General features: G+C 42.2%; 1 protein-coding gene across 1 annotated transcript; it reads right to left on the reverse strand.

The window, feature by feature from the left end:
• IL2 (interleukin 2) lies at positions 1 to 5,484 on the reverse strand. Its single transcript, XM_037129910.2, has 4 exons — positions 5,338 to 5,484; positions 5,187 to 5,246; positions 2,823 to 2,969; positions 1 to 182 (listed from the first exon to the last, which is right to left on the reverse strand). Exons 1-4 carry the CDS (start codon positions 5,482 to 5,484, stop codon positions 72 to 74), a joined length of 465 nt encoding a protein of 154 aa, XP_036985805.2. The 3' UTR covers positions 1 to 71.
• Between the last annotated feature and the right edge of the window lie 14,986 nt (positions 5,485 to 20,470).

The following is a 20,470-nucleotide window of genomic DNA, read 5'->3' on the forward strand; positions in this document are numbered from 1 at the left end:
ACATCAAAAAATAAATAAGATTTTAAATATTTAAATAAATAGAAAGCCTAATCCATTTGAATGGGAAGCCTTTAGGTCAGCGTCGAGAAGATGCTCTGGCAGAAGGTCACCCACTTGTTCAGGAACTCCACGAAGGTCACTGTCTCGTCATCGTACTCGCATGGGGTTTCTGCTGTGGATTCCTATGAAACAAATTGTTTTTTAAAAATTCAGGGTAGTTTACCTTCATTATATTATTTGATAGGCTTATGGACTTTATTTTCAAGTAGGTGAATCATATTCACATTTTTTCTAAATGATCACATTGGCGTGCCAAAATTACATGTTTCAACATCAGGTGACAGTAACATACAAGCTGAGATTTCCCTCGCTTGTTAATTTTGTCCATCTCAATGAACACAAGATTTTTTCCCTTTGAACTGTAAGCATTTTAAATAAAAACAGATCTAGACAAATACTTCATTAAATGCTGCATGCAAAATAAAGTCCTTACCCCTCCTTTCACCTGGGTGTACATCTGTATCTGAGAGTTACATGTATGCAGTGCTGGACCCATTGTGCTTTCTTTCTTTAAACCTCCAGTCTCCTGTTACTCCCTTTGAGTGAATCTCTTCGTATTCCCCCAAACCAGATGGAACCAGCCAAGAGTAAGGACAAACTTTTGTTTGGGGGAAGTTTGCATGGAAAACAGTTTCTTAAATACTCATACCCACCCCCACCCTACCTCAGCATCAATCAGGTACCAAACCAACTTTTGAAAACCTAGACGTTAGAAATTTTGTTCTTTGTACTGAGTTTTTGGAAATTAACCTTCTGTACCGATAAGAACTATTTCAACTCATCCTCTGTGGGCCAAGCTAAGACTGATTCATAGGACGACAAAAAGAAGATCTTTCAAATTTGAAGTAATTTTTATCCTGGAAACATAAACTGAGTGAGAGAAAACTGTTGTAGTAAGATACTCTACTCTTTTTTTACATATGGGTCTGGCACGAATAATGCCTTTTTTAAATTACAAAATCTTTTATTACAAAATCGTAAGCATGTAATTCTGTAACATGACAATATCACACTCAAGCATACTATATGACATTTTAGGTGAAATGCTCAAATGAAAACTATGAATTAGCCCTGGCTGGTGTAGCTCAGTGGATTGAGTGTGGGCCTGCGAACGAAAGGACTGCAGTTTGATTCCTAGTCAGGGCACGTGCCCTGGGTTGCAGGACAGTCCCCAGCAGGGGATGCATGAGAGGCAACCATACATTGATACTAAAAAGAAAACTATAAATTATTACACTCACATTATCCTACCAACCACACTCAAGCAGGCCTTACTTCTGCCAGATCCTGTATAATTGAATATTGCAACTTCTTGGTTAGATTTTTTAAAATACTTGGCTTTTGAAATGCAGAGTCTCTCATTTTCTCATAATTTTATCTTAATTTTTGCATCAAGAATTTAGAGTGAGTTTACCTATGTTCACCAAAAACTTTAGAGCAAACCTTTTGGCATAGATGAGAAACAAGAGTCTATCGATATCATCTAGATATCAATGATGTTGCTCGATGATGGTGTCTAGGTGATGTTGCTCTCAGTGTATTTTTTAAATTTATTTGTTTTAATAGTTCAAGTACAGTTTTCTGTCTTTTACTCCCATCCTAGCTCACCCCCCAGTGCTCCCCACCTCCCTTCCATTTCCACCCCCCCTTAGTTTTTGTCCATGTGTCCTTTATACTTGTTCTTGTAAACTCTTCTTCCCCTTTTCCCCTGACGTTCCCTCCCCTCTCCCGTCTGGTCCCTGTCAGCCTGTTCTCTATTTCAGTGTCTTTGGTTGTATTTTGCTTGTTTGTTTGTTTTTTTTGTTTAGCTTCCTGTTAAAGGTAAGGTCATATGGTATTTGTCTTTCACCGCCTGGCTTATTTCACTCAGCATAGTGCTCTCCAGTTCATCCATGCTGTTGCAAAGGGTAGGAGCTCCTTTCTTTCTGCTGCATAGAATTCCATTGTGTAAATGTACCAAAGTTTTTGGATCCATTCATTTACTGATGGGCACCTAGGTTGCTTCTAGCACTTGGCTATCATTTTTTAAAAATTAGATGGAAAGAAATAGGCTACTAATAAAATGACTCCTATTTGGAAACAGCTAGCATTAACTAACATATTTTTAGAAACTTGGTTCTACTATTATCAAAATTATGCTATTTATTCAGGACAGTTTTTCACTCACGAATTTTGTATCCTGGCAAATAAGATGAGGAAAAAAGTCATGAATCTCTCTCGTAGCACCTGAGTCCCTTGCAGGGTCCATGCTTCCCAGGCATTAAAGATGCTTTAGATTCTGAAAGTATTGCCTCTAAGTAAGGAGTTAATCATCTAGTCCATTGGCCATTTTAATAGTTGCCATTTTTTGGACAGATCTCTTTGTCCTTCTACCAATGGTAAGGAAACCCCATTCAAAAGGCCTTTCAGGTAATCAGTATTGGCTATTCTGGAAAATGATCTACAGTAATTTAAAAAATATATGATGAAACCTGCCTGCTTTCTGTGAACTGCAACTCAAGTGTCTTGTCCTGCTCCCAGTGAAGGGTGAACAGGGTGAGGACAGTGCAGAGCTGTCCCAGTCACCATGGCAGGAGGAAGCCCTCTGGCTCTTACCTCACACCCCCACCCCTCCCCACCCCACACTGCACCCAGTGTGGAGATGGTTCGTGCTCACAGTGGGCCTACAACGTAGGAGCATATCACAAGTACCAGACACGCAGAGCCACTGCAGAACACCCCTCACATGTTCTTTCCAGGCAGGCAGTGGGGTGAGGCCTTACCACTAGTGCGTTCACTGTGACATTGATGTTTCCCACTGACCGCGCCATCTCTTCCAAGTGAAAGTTTTTCCTTTGAGTTAAATTTAGCACGTCCTTCAGAGGGTTGAGTTCGTCCGTTAGACACAGCAGATGTTTCAATTCTGTGACCTTGAATAATAAAAATAATGATTAGGGTAGTGTTCCCTGACGAAGGGTGAATCAGAAAGTCATCTCAAATTTACTCTATTAAGAGTAGCAGTATAGAGTCTTTTCCACTCTCCTCCCTGTGTAAGCATTACTGTCAAGATGGACCAATAGAGTTTACGTTATAAAACTGGAAAAACTAGGGTTCAGCTACCCACCATTAGAATTAACTGTTAACAAATAACAAATCATTAATTTCAGCCTAATTTGGCTTTGCAAAAGTCAACATTTCTGCACCCAATTGCAAATCACAGATAGAGGCTAAATTCTTTCCCAGTCTGTACAGAGGTCATTAGGACAGAGTAGTCAGAAAGCGGAGATTCAGGCTCATGTTCTGTGATTCCAGTATCTCGTGGTTTAAGAGCTGAGACTCTCAGAAGGGCTCTGGGAAGCCATCGGGCAGTCCCAACATTTTACAGATCAGGTGAGTGTCACTGTATGTAGTGATGGCTGTCACAACAGCAAGTCACATAACTGCATCTTCATTGTTTACTCTCCTATGAGTACATTAAGATGCATTTAAAAAATAATGCCAACCAAATAAAACATTGCAGTATTTGAAGGATTTTGGATGGGCCTCTTGAGTTAAACACACATAATGATAAGATTTCACACTTCAGTAGTACATTATAATTTCAAAGTGTTTTCTCCTAAATAAGTCCATTTAAGTCTCACAGCCACCTTTTGAGATAGGCAATGCAGTGTCATCTCAAATTTGCAAATAAGGAAAGTAAATCTCAGAATTTGTGTTCTCCCCAAGGCTACATGACTAGGGGGAGACAGGATTAAATTTCCGTTTTTTCTTTTATAGCATTACATAGCATCCTTTGAGTTAAATGTTTTTAGTTTTCCAAAATCTTTTAGAATGATGGAATGGTGGTAAAATGAACAGTTGGATGGAGTTTATCACATTACTTTTGGTTTCAACCAGATCTTGACTTGTCATTTAGAAACTTAGATTTCAAAGAATCTACCACCCTCTAAACTATGCACACATCTCCTGTTATCTTTCTAACAATCTTCACAGGGAGAGGCAGGACTACACCACACATCTTACATTTGCATCTATTGGCCTCTCAACTTACTACTGCAAGTTCTACAAGTTCAAGGCTTTAGTTCTTGGCATGCATGACTTAGAGCCAGTCCCCCCAGAAAAGTCTAGAGTCTTTTTAAGTTGCTGGCGGTAAGAAATGTGTGCCTCTGGTTAAGCTGGAGATCTCTAAGTTATTTCTTTTCATCTTTCAAAAGAGTAACTTGGAGCATAATTTGAGAGGTAGATCAATGGGGCCGACTCTGGGATCCGGTAAGTCCCATTTTGTGGGCCGCACTGCACCCTGGGACGGGCTCTTCCCGTTTTCTGTGGGCAGGCATAGCCCAGCTATTGGCAGTCCTCACTGGGTGATGAGGACTCGGGCCAGCTGTGCTGCTTTTGCTGCCTGAATCCCCAAACAGCCAAATCGAAATTTTACTTTCTCCTCCCTGGGGAGAATTTTATCTTCACTGCTTACTACTGCTGATAGCCAGTGCTTGTGCCGTGTTTGCCATATGCCAGATACTATTAGGAGTCCTTTTCCTTGACTCGTTAATCCTCACAGAACCACATAAAGTACTACAGTTATTCACAGATATAGATAATAAACCGAGTTACAAAGTTAGTCGGTGACTTGCCCAAGTTCACAAAGCTAGGACTTGGCAGAGTTGAGATTTCTGCTCCACTAGCCTGGCCCTCAGCCTCTGCGGGGGATGTGGGCTCCGCTGCCCTCAGGGCAGATCCGTAGGCTTCCTCCCTAAAGCGAGGGATTTATCCCAAGGGGCCTCCTCTGACATTGGCTCTGATCATCCACATGGTAAAAGTGCATCATAGAGTATCCCTGAATTCTGCCTTTTCAGAGAAAGCAGTACGTCAACATACTCTTGTTCTAAAACTGTCCCAGCAATATGTGAGAATAACATTCTTGTCTCTTCTTCCCCCTTTCTCCCCCCCCAAACACAGCAAGTCCACATAAAAATATACAGAGAAAGCCATTTTACAAAAACCCCATTATCAAACTTAGGTTTTTAAAAATCAAAGTTACTAATTCTTTCTCTCAGTTGAAATGCTATTAATGCAATCTGTGTGAATATGCATGTTACTTCAAATCTTAATAAAACACAAAAATGAACTTAGAGAGTTGTACTTACCTTCCTGGGTGTGTAAAACTTAAACGTGAGCATCGTGGAGTGTTCGTGGTTCTTGTAATTCTGAGAAAGCACAACAGATTGTTAGTACAAAGTGCACTCCAGGCAGAAAAGTGAAACAGAGTCTTTTTAGTAGGAAAGTGGACAGACTTACAGTGACCCCGTTCAGAAGCTTCTCCAAGTCCTCCTTTATGTCCACCAGCTTCTGCCGGGTGTCCCTGCTAGAGCCTGAGGTAGGTGCACCATCTACGATGAACGCGAGAGTTAGTGCGATGCAGGACAAGAAGTGCATCTTGGACATCGCAGCAGGTGGTGAGGTTGCTGTGAGTAGTGATTAGAGAGGCTGATGGGGAGCCCTCGAACAAGGGAGGATATTTATACTGTTATTTCTGGAAAAATAACATGGGGGTGTCAAAATATTTTACATATTACACATATTTTCAAAGGTTCTACCTGTGTGGCAAGAAGCATTACCTTTATTTTTCCTCTTCTGATGACTCTTTGGAATTTCTTTAAACCCCCATAGTTGACTGAATGGATGTAGGTGAAGTCCCTCCGGTTACTTGAGCCCACACTGCTGTGGCGGCTCCAAAGCACACGCCTCGCGCCTCCTGTATGAAGCAGTTTTTCCCCCTCTTTCTCTAAGGGGGCGGGGAGACAAAAGTGGCTCATGAACATTTTCTCCTCTACTCTGAACATGTGGTTCACCCCACTGTGGTGGACAGAAGCCAGAGTAAATAGTTAAAAAAAATAAATTTTTAGATTTGTTGATTAGACAGGAAGAATACTGGTTTCCTGTTTCAGGATGGTTTTACCTTTTTATCTACACAGTACCTCAGCTAATGCATGCAACACAATAGATTGTTTCTTACATAATCAGCTGGAGAAATACTGAGATCAGGACCCATGTCATGCTCATTGATCTTGAGATGTTTTATGTTTTAATTTTAACATTTCTTGTAACTGTTTCGATCTCTTTCTGCCTGTGGAACTTTTAAAAAAACGTGTAGTGTTCAACAAACAGATGCTCAGAAAATGTATTGCATCCAAGGGTACTGATGTTAGGGGCATGTGTGTGAGAGAGAGGGATTTATTTTTGCTCCTTTATTATTGTTGCTGGGCATCAAGGGGACATAATGAAAGTTGGAATGTTGCAAGACCCAAGGATGCCCTACTTCCTCTTGGTTTCCAAGGGATCACGTGACTATTAGATCTCTCCCCATGTCCATTTCATCCCCTCCCCCCTGCCACTCTCTTACACACATGCTGTTTATATTCCTCCCAATATAAGGCAGAAAATAAACATAGCAATAGGAATCCCCAAGTGTGTCTGAAGGAAGCTTCCTAAGTAGGATTTCTGGACACCATTTGTACATCTTTTAGGAGAAAGATAACATTATGCGGCCAGCATGCTGTGTACTGGTAGCGGCCCCTCACTGGGGCTGGGGTGAGTGCCCAGGAGGAAATGGGGCCAGGAGGCACGTGTGTGCTCTCTGGGGAGAGAGCTGTCCTCAGGATGGGGATACCTGTGCTCATTTATTCCAGGATGACTCTTCCAATGCAGCAGGCAGAACTTAGTGACAGCAGTTATTAGGAGGTACATCCATGACCATTCATGAACCACCTTCATGAAAAAATGAGTAAGCTCCAAGCACTGGAACAAGCAAACAAAGGCAGAAAAGGGATTGCATTCAAGGATGCTGATGTTAGTTTTGAAATAAATAGACTTTACATGTGTCATATTATAAACCAACCCATATGTTTCTAGTTTTTATGTTGTCACCTCTTTAATAGATTTGCACGTATCTTCTAAAGCTCCTGGGACTCCCTGAGTATAGCAGTACTGATCATGAAAGAAGATGGGTATTTTCTCAGTCAGTAGACTGAGGAGGATACTTGGGGTGTGTGTTCATCTGTCAGCAATATGATGTACCGACTGACAGACGGTCTCGGTCAGCATTTCTGATTTCAACAGAGAGCAGTCAAGGTCCAGTTCTGTCCTTTCTCAGATTGCTTGCGACTCCTCCATTTCTACTACCACACTCATATCTTATCTAGTCTTTACACAGGCGTGTGTCTAGCACCTACAGTGCCCTCAGAACGGCGAGAGAAAGCCCAGCACGCTGGGGCTGGGCTGGTTGCAGCCTTACAGCGAACCTGGTGGGTGAGGCTTAGAACACTGAAGCCCACAGAAGTTCGGTCATTTCCGCTGGGTCACTCAGCCCTTACTGCAGCAAGAGGCAGAACAAGGATTTGAAAGCAGAATGTTCTGACTCTCCAAACACTTGTAATGTCTCTGAAAGAACCTGCGTCGTTGCGGGGCAGACGTGCACAGAGATGGGTGTGATCCTGGGTGAGGGGCTGGCAGTGCTTCCAGAGAGATGGGGAGGGAGAGTTTGGAAGAAGGAACAGATTTTAACCTGGGTTTGACAACATGGCCAAACTGTGGTCATGTAACTTTAGGGTTAGGAGGGCGGGTGGGCAGGCAAGGTTAGGCACTGGAGGAACACTCACTTAGTATCCTTGCAAAGAACAGAGAAGTGATTCAGTGCTATTTATGCAGCAGGCAGTATTCTGACAAATAGAAAACAGTACAATTTAAAAATAAGCATTGTAGTTCCTTGGGTGGAGAAAAAAGGAAGGTAAGTCAAATTAGAGACAAATGGTGTTTTTTAGAAGAGAAGACATGGGATAGAGACCAATGATCATGATATTTTTATATTAGTAAAACATGCAAAACATCTCTCTGTACCTTTTAAATCAAAACCACATAATTAGCATTCATTCTAAGGGAAAGGCTACTTAGTGATCTTGTTTCACTTCTCTAAAGATTTTGGTGTCTCGTCCCAGCATCATCAGCGCAGGCCTCACCCTTCCAGAATGGAAGGACTCAGGCCCACACATTGCTCCGTGTGGGGGCTTTTCCAGCGGGGCCTTTGATGTTCTCAGAGTCTTGGTACTTCTGCTTCTCTGGCTATTTCCATTAAAGAATGGGTCAGCGTGGCGACATTTGTGGGACCCTGTAGAAACGCTGTTGTGTAGTCGACACCATTATGGAGGCTGGCCTCGTTTCTTTCTTGAAGCACTTGGGGAGAAAGCTCCTGTAGGCTGCGGGTGCTTTCACTTTTTAACGTGTCTGACACATGAGCTGGCCTTTCCGTCTGTAGTGGTGACAAAGGCAGCATTAGACTGCTAACTATACCTCAAGTCACTTCCCTACTTCCCCTTTGAAAATAACAATGTTCTATTCAGTAAGAAGCTATTTTCATTGCTTATTAGCATCATTTGTGACTTAGCCTCTTAGATGCTAGAGCAGCCCAAGTTCTGAAAAACAGGAAATCCTTGTCCTTGGGCTGTCTAGTTTTGGAGCTGCAGTCGTCTGTCCCTCAAAGCTGACTTCCCAGGCCTTTCACCTGCTGCTGGAGTTCCTTATTCCTGACCCCGTGGCAGCTTTGTGAAAGTTTGGTGTAGTCCGGAGCTCGATGCCTGCATTCTGCATCTGGCCAGGGCCTCCGAGAGCCTCCCTGCTCTGCAAGACACAATTTCTCCCTTTAACATTACGACATCTTGTTGGGCAACCTCCAGAATTCAGCTAGCAGCTGTGTTTCCCATGAAAGTCTGCATTTCCTCAGGCTTGGGTCAGTGCCTGGTGTGTTTGTGTCTGTGACCCTGGGGTCCTCCGCAGTGTAACCCACACCTGGGAATCTGCCCCATGTCTCACTTAAGTCTCGTTCATGTGTGCTTTTCTGTGTGGCCACTTTTAAGAGTGTCCATAACCCTTTGGAGTGGGAGAATTATTTCCTCAGTCCTTGTCATTTTGCAAGTGTTTTCAGTTCATTCTCATTTTAAGTTGCAGTTTACTCGTGAGAAACTTGGTGTTTGTAGAGATTGAGTGACTTAACCAAGATCACATTCTTAAGTTAGAGATGAAATTACCATGTTTTGTCATGTATAATGTGTACTTTTTTCCCCAAAATTTTGAAGGGAAAATGAATATGCACATTATACATGGGTATAATGATTACATGCCATGGGTATAATAATTCCATGTAAAATGTGCATAAAAATGTGGACGCACATTATACGTGGCAAAATGCAGTAGAGCAGTGTCTGGAACCCAAGCCTTCCTTGTTCCCAGTGATCATACATTTTCCGTGTAAGGTAGTGATGCCCAGTGCCGGGCCCATGAGGCCATGTGGAGAAGGCTGGGTCAGAGCGTGCCTTCCATCCTCTCACCTTTCACTCTCTCTTGGCATCAGCTGCCTTCACCTGAACAACCTCTAGATGCAACTTGACAGTTTCCAGGAACTCAGAGCAGCTGGATTTACACAGCTACAGAAATGGGGTTTTGTTCATGTTCCGAATCTCCTTTGGGGCAGGGGGTCTTTTAAAAGCACTCGGGCACTTGATATTTTCCTAGCACTTCTCCTGTGTCTAAAGTAAGGCCATGCAGAGGCCACTGTGGATCAAAGCCAGAGGGGATGGATGGCTGGGCTGTGCCAGCCTGGTGACCTCACCAGTGCTGATCAGGTGAGTTCTGATTGGAGGGTTCCATACCTGGGAGAGCCAAGACTGCAGTTAAGTCATGGTTTGGTAATGTGGCATTTAGCATGGTGACTCCATTTGGGGCCTATTGTCTTTAACACTAAATAATATATATTTTAAAGAATATACTCTTGTCCTGGTTGGCGTGGCTCAGTGGATTGAGCACCAGCTTGTGAACCTAAAGGTCACCAGTTCAGTTCCCAGTCAGGGCACATGCCTGGTTTGCAGGCCGGGTCCCCAGTCATAGGCAGGCATGTGAGAGGCAGCTGATTGATGTATCTCTCACACATCAATGTTCCTTTTTCTTTCTCCCTCCCTTCCTCTTTTTCTAAAAAAGAAAGAAAGAAAGAATATAACCTTATTTCTGATTTAAAATTATAACATTATTATATAATTATAAAATAATATTCATTACAGAAAATTTGGAAAATACAATGAAGCTTTAAAAAATTAAATGGAAATTAACTGTATTCTTACCAGGTAAAGATAACTCTGGTAACAAGTTATCACATACTGATATATGTCCATCTAGTCTTTTTTTGGTGTTTTTTTTTACATGCTCTTTTTCTTTAATCATGTGTTATAAATGTCTCATGTTAGTATTCTTCTAAAACATTAGTTATAACAGTTGTAGAATTCTTTTGTGTGACTATTCTTTTATTGGAATTTATATTAATTCCAATCATTCACAATTATGAATAGTACCATAATTCACTAAACTCTTGTACATAAATATTTGTGCAAGTTTCTGATTCCTCTCAGTTTAACACCCTAGGCGTGGAATTCCTCAGTCCAATTATATGCACCTTTCAAGGTTTTTGATGCTCATTCAGAAAGTTCCTAACAACCTGACACTCCTTGTCAGTGGGCGGACACTCATTGCTTGTTTTCCTCCACTGCCTGCGTAGCTTCCACATTATTGAATAGGGGAGGGAGTGTAACAGCGACCAGAGAGGGGGTAGGGAATGTCCGCCCACTGGCTGTCAGGCCTCTGCACAATGGTCCACAGCGGGGAGCAAGTCCTGTTTGTCACTCACTGGCTGTGTGACTTCAAACAAGTTACTTTCCCCTGAGCCTGGCTTTTCCTTTCTAAAATGACAACTTGGACTTCACTGGACTCTTATGAAGGACAAATAAGGTAGCTTAAATAAAAGCACCCAACACTGATATGTTAACTTGGAATGAATGAGTGACCACACAAGCTGTTTTGGATATGCTACCCCCTCCCCCTTTCTATTTAAGACACATTTTTAAAATGATGAAACTTGTTTTGCATGATTTCTTGATACCATCCAGGCGTACCAATCTGCCTGATTTCAGGGTTGAGAAGGAGACATGTGGAAATTTTGACCATGCCAGCATCAACCAGATTAAACTCAGGGAAAAATCTAATTAATTGACCAAATAATTTTAATCATTCTATATGGTTCTGAGAGGTAAGGTGTAACAGAAATATTATTGCATACTAGGTCAGTTCCATCTAAGGGTGTCCCTGTCCATTGTGGGAAAGGAACAATTATTTTCATCCTTCTAGGTGCTTTGCTGAGATCAACCCCTTCCCCTCCCTCCTCCCTTCTCCTCCCAAGTTGTAATAAAGGAGAAAGTCATAGGAGAAAAAAACAAACAGTTTTAATTATACGTGTGTACCTACAGGAGCCCCACAAAGATACGAGACTCAAAGGCAGCCAGACAGTTGAGACTTACATACCATCCTCAGCCAAGGAAGGAGAGAGGGGTCTGAGCCTGCAACATGGGGAAGGCTCTGCGTGGGAAGGCGGGAGGAGGAGGGGTTCAGTCAGCTACTCTGCAAACAAGCCTCTCGGTGACCAAGTTATCTGGTGACAGCTCTCTGCCTGGTGTAGGCCCCCTTCTGAATATAAACTTCCATTGTACGTATAGGTGTCCTTTATACAAGGGTTAATGTTCTGTTTTCGTAGCTTCTCCTACTGCAGTTTCTCAAATCAACTCAAAACGTAATCCTTACACCAAAGAGACATATTTTGAGGTGGCTTATTCTGCTGCCCTTCACCATCAAAACAACTATCTTGACCTGTGTAACAGACACAGGGACGGACACCTTACTGTAAGACAGCGAATGCAAGGGGGTAGGTAGGCAGTTCACTAAGGGTGACATTTTCTAGCTTCTGTGGCAGAGTGTAGACACATAATCAACAGGATGCAACTGAGAGTCCAGGCAGAAACCCTTACGTTTGTGGCTGATTGGTTTTTGACCAGGTTGCCCAGACAATTTGGTGGAGGAAGAATAATCTTTTCAACAGTTGGTGCTGAGGCCATTGGTCATCTACCTGCCAAAGAAGAAAGTTAGAGCCCTGCTTTACACCACATACAAACATAAACTCAGAGTGGATAATAGACCTAAATTTTAGAGTATAAGAGACTTGAAATAAAACACAGAAGTAAATATTTTTTTGCTTTCAATCAGGCAATGGTTTCTTAAATATGTCACTAAAAGCAAAATTAATAAAAGGAAAAAATTAATTGGACTTGACTTCATCAAAATTTAAAACTTGGTTCAAAGGATATGATAAAAAAAGTGAAAGGACAACCCACAGAATGGGAGAAAATACTTGTAAATTAAGTATCTTACAAGTTATTTGTATCTAGAATGTAAAAGAACCCTTGCAACTGAACAACAGAAAGGCAACTCGACTTAAAAATGGCCAAATGGTTGAAATAGGCATTTTTCCAAGAAAGATGTACACATGACCAGGAAGCACACAATAAAAAAATGCTCATTCTCTTTGATCACGAGGGAAAGCAAATCAAAGCCATAAAGAGATGCCTCTTCATGCCCTTTAGGATAACTGAGCTAAAAAAGACAATCACAAGCATTGGTAAGGTTGTGAAGAAATTGGAACCATGATGCATTGCTGATGAGAATGGAAAATAATGGTGCAGCTGCTTTGAGAGACAGTTTGGTAGTTTTTCAAAACATTAAAAATCGAGTACTGTGCTATATGACCCAGCAGTTCCACTCCTAGTATATGCCCAAGAGAAGTGAAAACATAACCACACAAAAGTGAGCATAGCAGCATTCATCCAAAGAGGCAGAAGGTGGAAATGATGTAAATACCCTCAAATGGTGTGTGGGTAAGTAAAGTGTGGTATGTCCATGCAATGGAATATTAGTTGGCAATAAAAATACTGAAGGACTGATGCATTCCAGAGCATTAATGAACCTTGAACACACTACTCATTTCAAAAACCTAGTCACAAAGTGTCAAATATTGCCTGATCCAGTGTGTGAAGTGTCCAGAGAAAGCAGAGCCGTGGTCCCCGGGGGCTGGGTCAGGGGAGGATGCATAGTGACTTCGTGGGCGCGGGGTTTCCTACTGAGTGCTGAAAATATTCTGCAGTTTGATAGTGATGATGGTTGCACTACTTTGCAAATATACTAAAAACCACTAAATTGTACACTGAGGGTATGTAAATTATATCTCAGAGCTGTTAATTTTTTTTGCTAGCTTCACAGTTGTGGTTGAAAGATAGGTAGTATGCTTTTGGTTTGTGGCTACACTGAAATAAGTGAAGTCCTCAGATGAAACTCTATTTCTCTCGAAGAATTGTGTACATCACCAGCATGTGTGAAAAGCTGTGTTACTACAGTTAGAAAGAAGGAACTAAATGAATTAAATTTTATAAATGTCTCTTTTGTTAAGTGGCAAGATACCACATGGCATTCAGTTGCTACTTCTGTTGCCAAAGTTCATCACCTGATTAAGTCCCAAACTTTGAAGAAGTGGGAATGCTTTTTCTTTAAGTTGTAAATGAAAATGGCAACCTTCAACCTTTCAGTATGTGTGAATGTTTGAAAAATACGTTTCAGAATGAATGACTGTAGAGCAGGTGCTGCAGAAATGTGGAGCGGCTCCACAAAAGATGGTTCCGCGGACTTCCCTGCCATCCGTTCGTGGGATTTCAGTGTTACTTGGCCACGTGTACTGGGCTAAAAATGTCTGTCCAAGTCATAAATTAGTCATCAACTAGAACCAGAGCAGGTAAAATACCAAATTTATTAATTTAGTGGGAAATGGTTAATCTCCCACTGTCTCAAAATTTACTATTTAATCCAAATTTTCAACATGATGTTTCTTCTCTTTCTCCAGATAGACAACAGAAGGACTTGGTGCGGGGGTGGGAGAAGGGACTGGCAAATTTAGTGAATTTGGGAATAAACCCCACTGCCTCCGCTCCAGGGTGAAGCCTCAGAGAGATTCACTTTCTGAGGAAGAGCAACTCTTCCCAATTTTAAGTCAGTGTGAGATCAAGGGTGGAAAAAAACAGATGAAACCACAGACTCATGACCCACAAGGTGGAGTTTGAGGTTCCGTGAAGGTGCAGTCACAGAAGCAAGCATTGTCTTTTAATTCTATCTTCAGTGTGCGTGTGACTCAAAAATCGTCCATAACTGGGGGTATTGTTTCAAGGACAATTGCTTTATTGAATTGGAAAATTTTTTCACATGTGATAATTGGCCACATTAAAGAGATAGGTCAACTATATCTGAACCTAACTTGTAAGAATACAAATGCTTTCCAGAGTTACCATTTTTTCACAGCTTTATTGAAATATAGTTGATATAGAGAATACTGCACATATTTAATGTGTGCAGTGTGACTAGTTTGGACATAGACATTTTATGAAACCAGCACTGTAGTCAGGCTAATAAACACATCTACCCTGTACACCCCTTTTTATGGTGCTAACACTTAACCCGAGATCTGCTGTCAGCAGAGATGGTAAGCACACAACACAGTATTGGCAACAGTAGGCACCAAGTTGTGCAGCAGATTTCTGGAACTTAACTCCTCTTGCACAAATGAAACTTCATTCTGTCGAGCACCCAATCCCAATTTCCCCTCCCTCCAGTTCTTGGAAGCCATTCTTTTTTGTTTCTGTGAGTTGAACTTTGTTAGATATCTGATGTATAATGCAGTGGAATAATGCAGTGTGTACCCCTTTCAGACTGGCTTATTTCCCCTAGCATTGCATCCTCCAGGTTCATCCATGCTACTGCATGTGGTAGGATAGCTTCCTCTTTAGAAGCTGAATAATGTTTTATTGTATGTATATAAAACATTTTCTTTATTCATTCACTTGTCGACAGATGTTTATTGTAGGTTATTTCCATATTTTGGCTATTGTGAATAATGCTGCAATGAACATGGGAGTGCAGATATCAATCCTTTGAATATACCCAGAAGTAGAATTACTGGGTCGTATGATAGTTTATGTTAAATTTTTTGAAGAATTACCATACAGTTTTCTATGGCAGCTGCGCCATTTTACATTTCAGTCAACAGTTTCTCTATACCCTTACCAACATTTATCTTTTTTATTTTTTTTAATAACAACCATCCTGACAGGTGTGAGATGCTATCACATTGTGGTTTTGATTTGCATTTCCCTAATAATTAGTGATGTTGAGCATCTTTTCACATATATGTTGGCCATTTGTATGTCTTCTCTGGAGAAATGTCCAAGTCCTTTGCTCATGTTTTAATCAGGTTATTTGTTTTTGTTTTTATTTCCTGATTGAGTTGCAGAAGTTCTTTATATATTTTGGATATTAACAGATATGTGTTTAGCAAATATTTTCTCACATTCCATTGGTTTCCTTTCATTCCGTTGTTCTCTGCGGCACAGAAACATTTTCAGTTTGGTGTAGTCTCCCCTGTGGATTGCTGTTTTTGACCCCTGTGCTATTGGTGTCATATCCAAGAACTCCTCTCCAAGATCAGTGTCAAGAAGCTTTTCTTCTAGGTGTTTTACGGTTTCAGGTCTTAACATTCAAGTCTTTAATTCATTTAAATTGATTTTTGTGTCTGGTGGGAGATAAGGGTTCAGTTTCATTATTTTGCTTGTGGATATCCAGTTTTCTGTACAAAATTTGTTGACAAAATTATTCTGTCCCCATTGTATTGTATTGTACCTTTCCTGAAAATTAATTGTGTGCATAGGTTTATTTCCACAGTCTCTATTCTGCTCCACTGGGCCATATGTCTGTCTTTATACCAATATCATACATTTTTTAAAGTTTTGTTTTCATTTATATTTAGAGAGAGGTCAAGGGAGGGAGAAAGAGAGGGGGAGAGGTATCAGTGTGTGGTTGTCTCTCATGTGCCCCCAGCTGGGGACCTGGCCCACAACCCAGGCATGTACCCTGAGTGGGAATTGAACTGCAATCCTCGGGTTCGCAGGCCCACACTCAATCCACTGAGCTACAACAGCCAGGTCTTCATTACTTTTTAAAATAACCTTTCTGTCCTTTTTTCCCTCTCTCTGTCTCTTTTACTCCACAATGCATATATTGGTTCATTTGATGCTATCCCTGAAGTCCCTTAGACTTTCTTCACTCTTTTTCATTTTATTCCAATGACTGTGACTTCCCTTAAGTTCATAGATTCTTTCTTCTGCTTGATCAAGTCTGATGTTAAAGCTCTCTATTGAATTTTTCAGTTCATTTATTAAATTCTTGAGCTCCAGAATTTCTGTTTGGTTTCTCTGTTATGGTTTTCATGTCTGTGGGTATTCTCATTTTGTTCATGTTATGTTTTTCTGATTTTATTTAGGCATCTGTTCTTTTGTAATTCACTGAAGTACTTTAAGACAATTATTTTGAATTCTTTTTCAGAAACTACATAGATCTCCATTTCTTTTGAGTTGATTACTTGAGCTTTATTTTTCCTCAGTTCATCATATTTCCATGAATGTTCATGTTCCTTGGAGCCTTGCATTGGTATCTGTACATTTGAAGAAACAACCACCTCTCCTCATCCTTACATATTGTCTTTGGCCAGGAAAGACCCTCGCCCTTACAGGGTGTCTGGGAGCCTCCTCTTTTCTGTGAATGTGCACACCCTCTCCTCTTCCTCCTTTTTGTTTTGGCTTGTCTGTTTATTTTCAACCTTCAAGGCTCAAAATTATTGAACTCTCAACAAACTTATAGACCATAAACAGAATGGGCTTCTCTGGAAAATACCTATATTCCTTTTCTTTTCTGCTATCAGGTGGGCCACTTTTAGTACCTGCTTGACTCTTTCTTGTAGGGTTTTGCTAAACAAGAAGCAGCTCATTCATTCCAATATTCCTAATTTGTCCTATTATTACCCCAAATGCGGTACTTTTAATAGACATATGTCTGTACTCCAAGTAAAACAGTTTCCCAACTGTTTGCCAAACAAGTTTTTAGAACCTACCAACCAGCAATAATAGCAGGGTACCCATTGCCACTGGTTCCAGTTTCTCCACTGAACATATTTTACATTGTGTTTAGAGTCTGAGACTTGTAGAATTTCAGTTTCATGTACCAAATTCTGTATCAAATAGGATACCCCCAGCCATAAGTAATAGAAGCCCTGCTTCAAGTGGATGTGAACAACAAGGGCATTTCTTTCATATATTAGGAAATCTGAAAGGGTAGACTCCAGAGCCAGCTGATTCAGCAGCTTAGTGATGTCACCAAGGACCTATTCCATGCTGCCACAGAGTTGGCTTCCTGATGAGACTTGTTACTCTCATGGTCATAATGTGGCTGCCAGCAGCAGTGAGAAAAATTATACTTCCCTGTTCGCATCCAGCAGGAGAGAGTGAAACTAGCTCCTTTCCCCAGAAACTTAAGTAGGCCCTTAACCCAAATTGGCTTAGGTCTGCCTGTCTCCTAATTAACCAGTTCCAAGGGAGACAGTCTTATCATGGCTGGCTTGCACTGGTCTTCAGAGATAGAATGGGTGTTGGAGCATTGGCTGCGATCTCTTCCATAGCTGAACATATTTCATTGTGTATTCATATGCAAATAAGTACCTGTCTCTCAATACTAGCTAAATTCTTCCCTGGGCTCTCCTGCACCTAAGAGCTTAGAGTGAATGACTAGTGCATGCATGACTAGAGGTTGGAAGAAAAATTGTTTGACCAAGCTATGCATTTTTTATTTCACTTTGACTTAAGTCATTGTCAGGAACCACACTTTAATAATTCAGTAAAGGTAGCTGGATCTCCTGTACTTTTAGGAAAGCTTTAAGGTTGAAAGTAACATAACCCAAATATAGTACTTCAACAAATAGGATTTTATTTGTGTCACATAAGGAATCTGGCTATATGTATTTGCTTGTATTGGCTTAGTAGCTTGACAGTGTCAGGGTCACTTGTGATTCTCAGCCTTAATTATATATGTCTGTCACCTCATGGTGACAACATGGCTGCTGCAACTGTAGACATCATTTTCACATTATAAGCAGGAAGAAGGGGGCAAGGTGGTAGGTGACTATGGAGAAGGGGTTTGGGTAAACCAAACCCAATGTCAGTCACACACTGCCACCTGGGTAAAGTACATAAGTACATGTGCTACTTTCTCCAGAAGCTGGAAATGGATTTATAGGTGGTGATAGACGCAAGCATCTAGATCTGCCCGGTCCAGCTGCCCCATTCAGTAGGAGTGCCCTGGATGCCTCGTTGTGGCAGCCCTCTTAGACATGGGCGACTGTGTGCTATTCTTGGCTCCTTTTACCTTGTGGTTTTCAGCCCAGCTTCTTGAGTTCCTGTCCAGAGGCATCCAGTTGGTCTGGAGAACTGAATTACAACCAAGGCTTCAGGAAGTTGTGGTTGACCTGGTTTCTTATTATCCCACAAGCAGAAGTTATTCTCTTTACTCCTTCAGAGTGTCTGTGTGAAGAATGAGAGGTCCTGATTCTCCCTTTCCCCATCTGCCCCTCTGCCCTCATTCCTTTAGCATTGTCCAGCTCTGCACATGGCGCAGATGACTTGGCTTCCCTGCCTGAACCCCAGCAGTTGCCCCCGACTTTGCTTCAACTCCCATATCTTCTCTCTGGTCACCTCTATAGCTCAGTGGACAGTGGGTGTGGAGAGGCTGCAGGAGAAGGAAAAGTGATTGTAGCAAGGGGGACTTCACTTTGGCCTTCCTAAGTCCTGCTTTGTTCTCATAGCATCTGGGAGCTGGATGAAGAGGGCAAGACTGGAGGACCTACCCCCCACATCTCTAGTTCCCCTGGGCTGGTCCTGCTCTGCACAGAGAAAAGATTGAAGCCCTCCTGGTGACTCAAAGACAGCTGAGCCTCCTGGAATCCCAGAGCTCCTTGGAGCCAAGGCAGCAAGTAGGAGACAATTGTCTTCTGTCGCCTTCCATTCCACTTGGTTCTCTGTCAGTACAGAGCATCCCTCTGCTCCATACGGACCCCCCTCCTGCTGCTTTGAAAGTTGTGCTGTGGAGCAGCCCCCTTGCCTTAGATGCTGCTGCTTTTGTTCTGAGGCCAAGAGAAGTAGAAAATTACTCTAGACTTTTGAGTCTGGAGAACTGGCTAATGGTTTTTCACAATTGGAGTCTGAGGGGAAGTGACACATGTTTTCATTTTTTGATGGAAACTCAGTGCTCAGGCAGAGAAGTGATAGACACATGGAAAGTCCGTGCCAGAGACCCACACCTAACTCGTGAGAACAGGGGTCGCTGCCAAGGCAGTGAGTGTCACTCACAGGAGGTGTCAGGTATGGAGGAGCTAGGCGATGGCAGCCCTTTGCGTGGACCTGGGACTTGCGCTCTGCTGCCCCGGACACGCAGGGTTAGCCACAAGGCTGAAGGTAAAACAGGCATGCCTTGTTTGGAAGAGCAGAATTCTTCCAACATCTTTTTCTTCCATCCCTGTTCTAGGCATGTTACTGTTTTTCCTACTCGGAAGCAACCCCGTGTTTTCTAGATCCTTCAGCAGCCATTGGTGTACTAAGAGGCTGTGGTGTTTGTTGTCTGGAGACCCAGAGCATCCCAATTCCCCGAGTAGGTTACAGGCTGCTCGGGGTGAACCCGAAAGACACACCTGAGGGGAAGGGGAAGGAAGTCCCGAAAGTCATTCAGTGTGTTGTACGACCTCCAGAAAGCACCTGGCCTGACCTTTAGACACCAGGCCGGCTGAGCTCCCTGCTACTCAGCCCTTTATGGGCAGGTCTCCCACTGACAGGTGAGGTCACTGCGCCCCAGGGAGGGCAGACCACTTTCCTCAGTCCGCTGTGCCCCCATCCAGAAGCACCCTTGCAGATGCACCAGTGTGTGTGACCAGCTCGCTGGGCACCCGGTGGCCTAGTCAAGTCGACACATTAAATGAAGCATCAAAAGCACTTTTCATGATGTATAGTCTTCGTGAGCATAATTTATTTAGCCATTTTGGGTTACTATATTTTTTATAGTTTTCTGTTTTTTCCCACTTGTAAATAACACCATGAAGGACATGTTCATGTTACGAATATTTCCATATTTTAAACTATATCTTTGAAATAGCTTCCTAAGATCAGCTTCATTTTGTTTGGGGGTTGGGGTGTAAAGTTTCCTAGGGCGGCTGTAACAAAATTCCACCTACGGGGTGGCTTAATGTAATAAAATTCATTCTCACAGTGTGGAGCATAGACATCAAAATCACAGTTTCTGCAGGGTCAGGTCTGACGAAGAGTCGCCTCCTCACCACTCTCCTGGCTCCTGGTGGTGCCGTCGGTCCTTGGCCTTCCCTTGTAGATGCACCGCGTCTGCCTCTCTCTCTGTGTGACCACACATGGTGTGGTCTTCTGTGTCCTCCCACGTCCTCTTTGTAGGACACCAGCTACCAGATTCAGGGCTCACCTTAACCCAATGTGACCTTGTCTCAATTAATTGCTAATGAACCAATCTGCAGAGAGCCCATTTCCAAATAAGGACACACTCCTAAGTTCCAGGGTTAGGACTT

Source organism: Artibeus jamaicensis, unplaced genomic scaffold (assembly GCF_021234435.1).
Source record: "Artibeus jamaicensis isolate MK-2021 breed Jamaican fruit bat unplaced genomic scaffold, CSHL_Jam_final scaffold_537, whole genome shotgun sequence".
NCBI classification, from domain to species: Eukaryota; Metazoa; Chordata; class Mammalia; order Chiroptera; family Phyllostomidae; genus Artibeus; species Artibeus jamaicensis.

Excerpts from the sequence above, each read along its gene's own strand:
- IL2 (XM_037129910.2), bottom strand. The coding sequence starts at position 5,484 with ATGTCCAAGATGCACTTCTTGTCCTGCATCGCACTAACTCTCGCGTTC. Across the intron at positions 5,247-5,337 it reads AGCTTCTGAACGGGGTCACT|AATTACAAGAACCACGAACA; the intron begins GTAAGTCTGTCC and ends GTGCTTTCTCAG. Across the intron at positions 2,970-5,186 it reads AGTTTTACACACCCAGGAAG|GTCACAGAATTGAAACATCT; the intron begins GTAAGTACAACT and ends TTATTATTCAAG.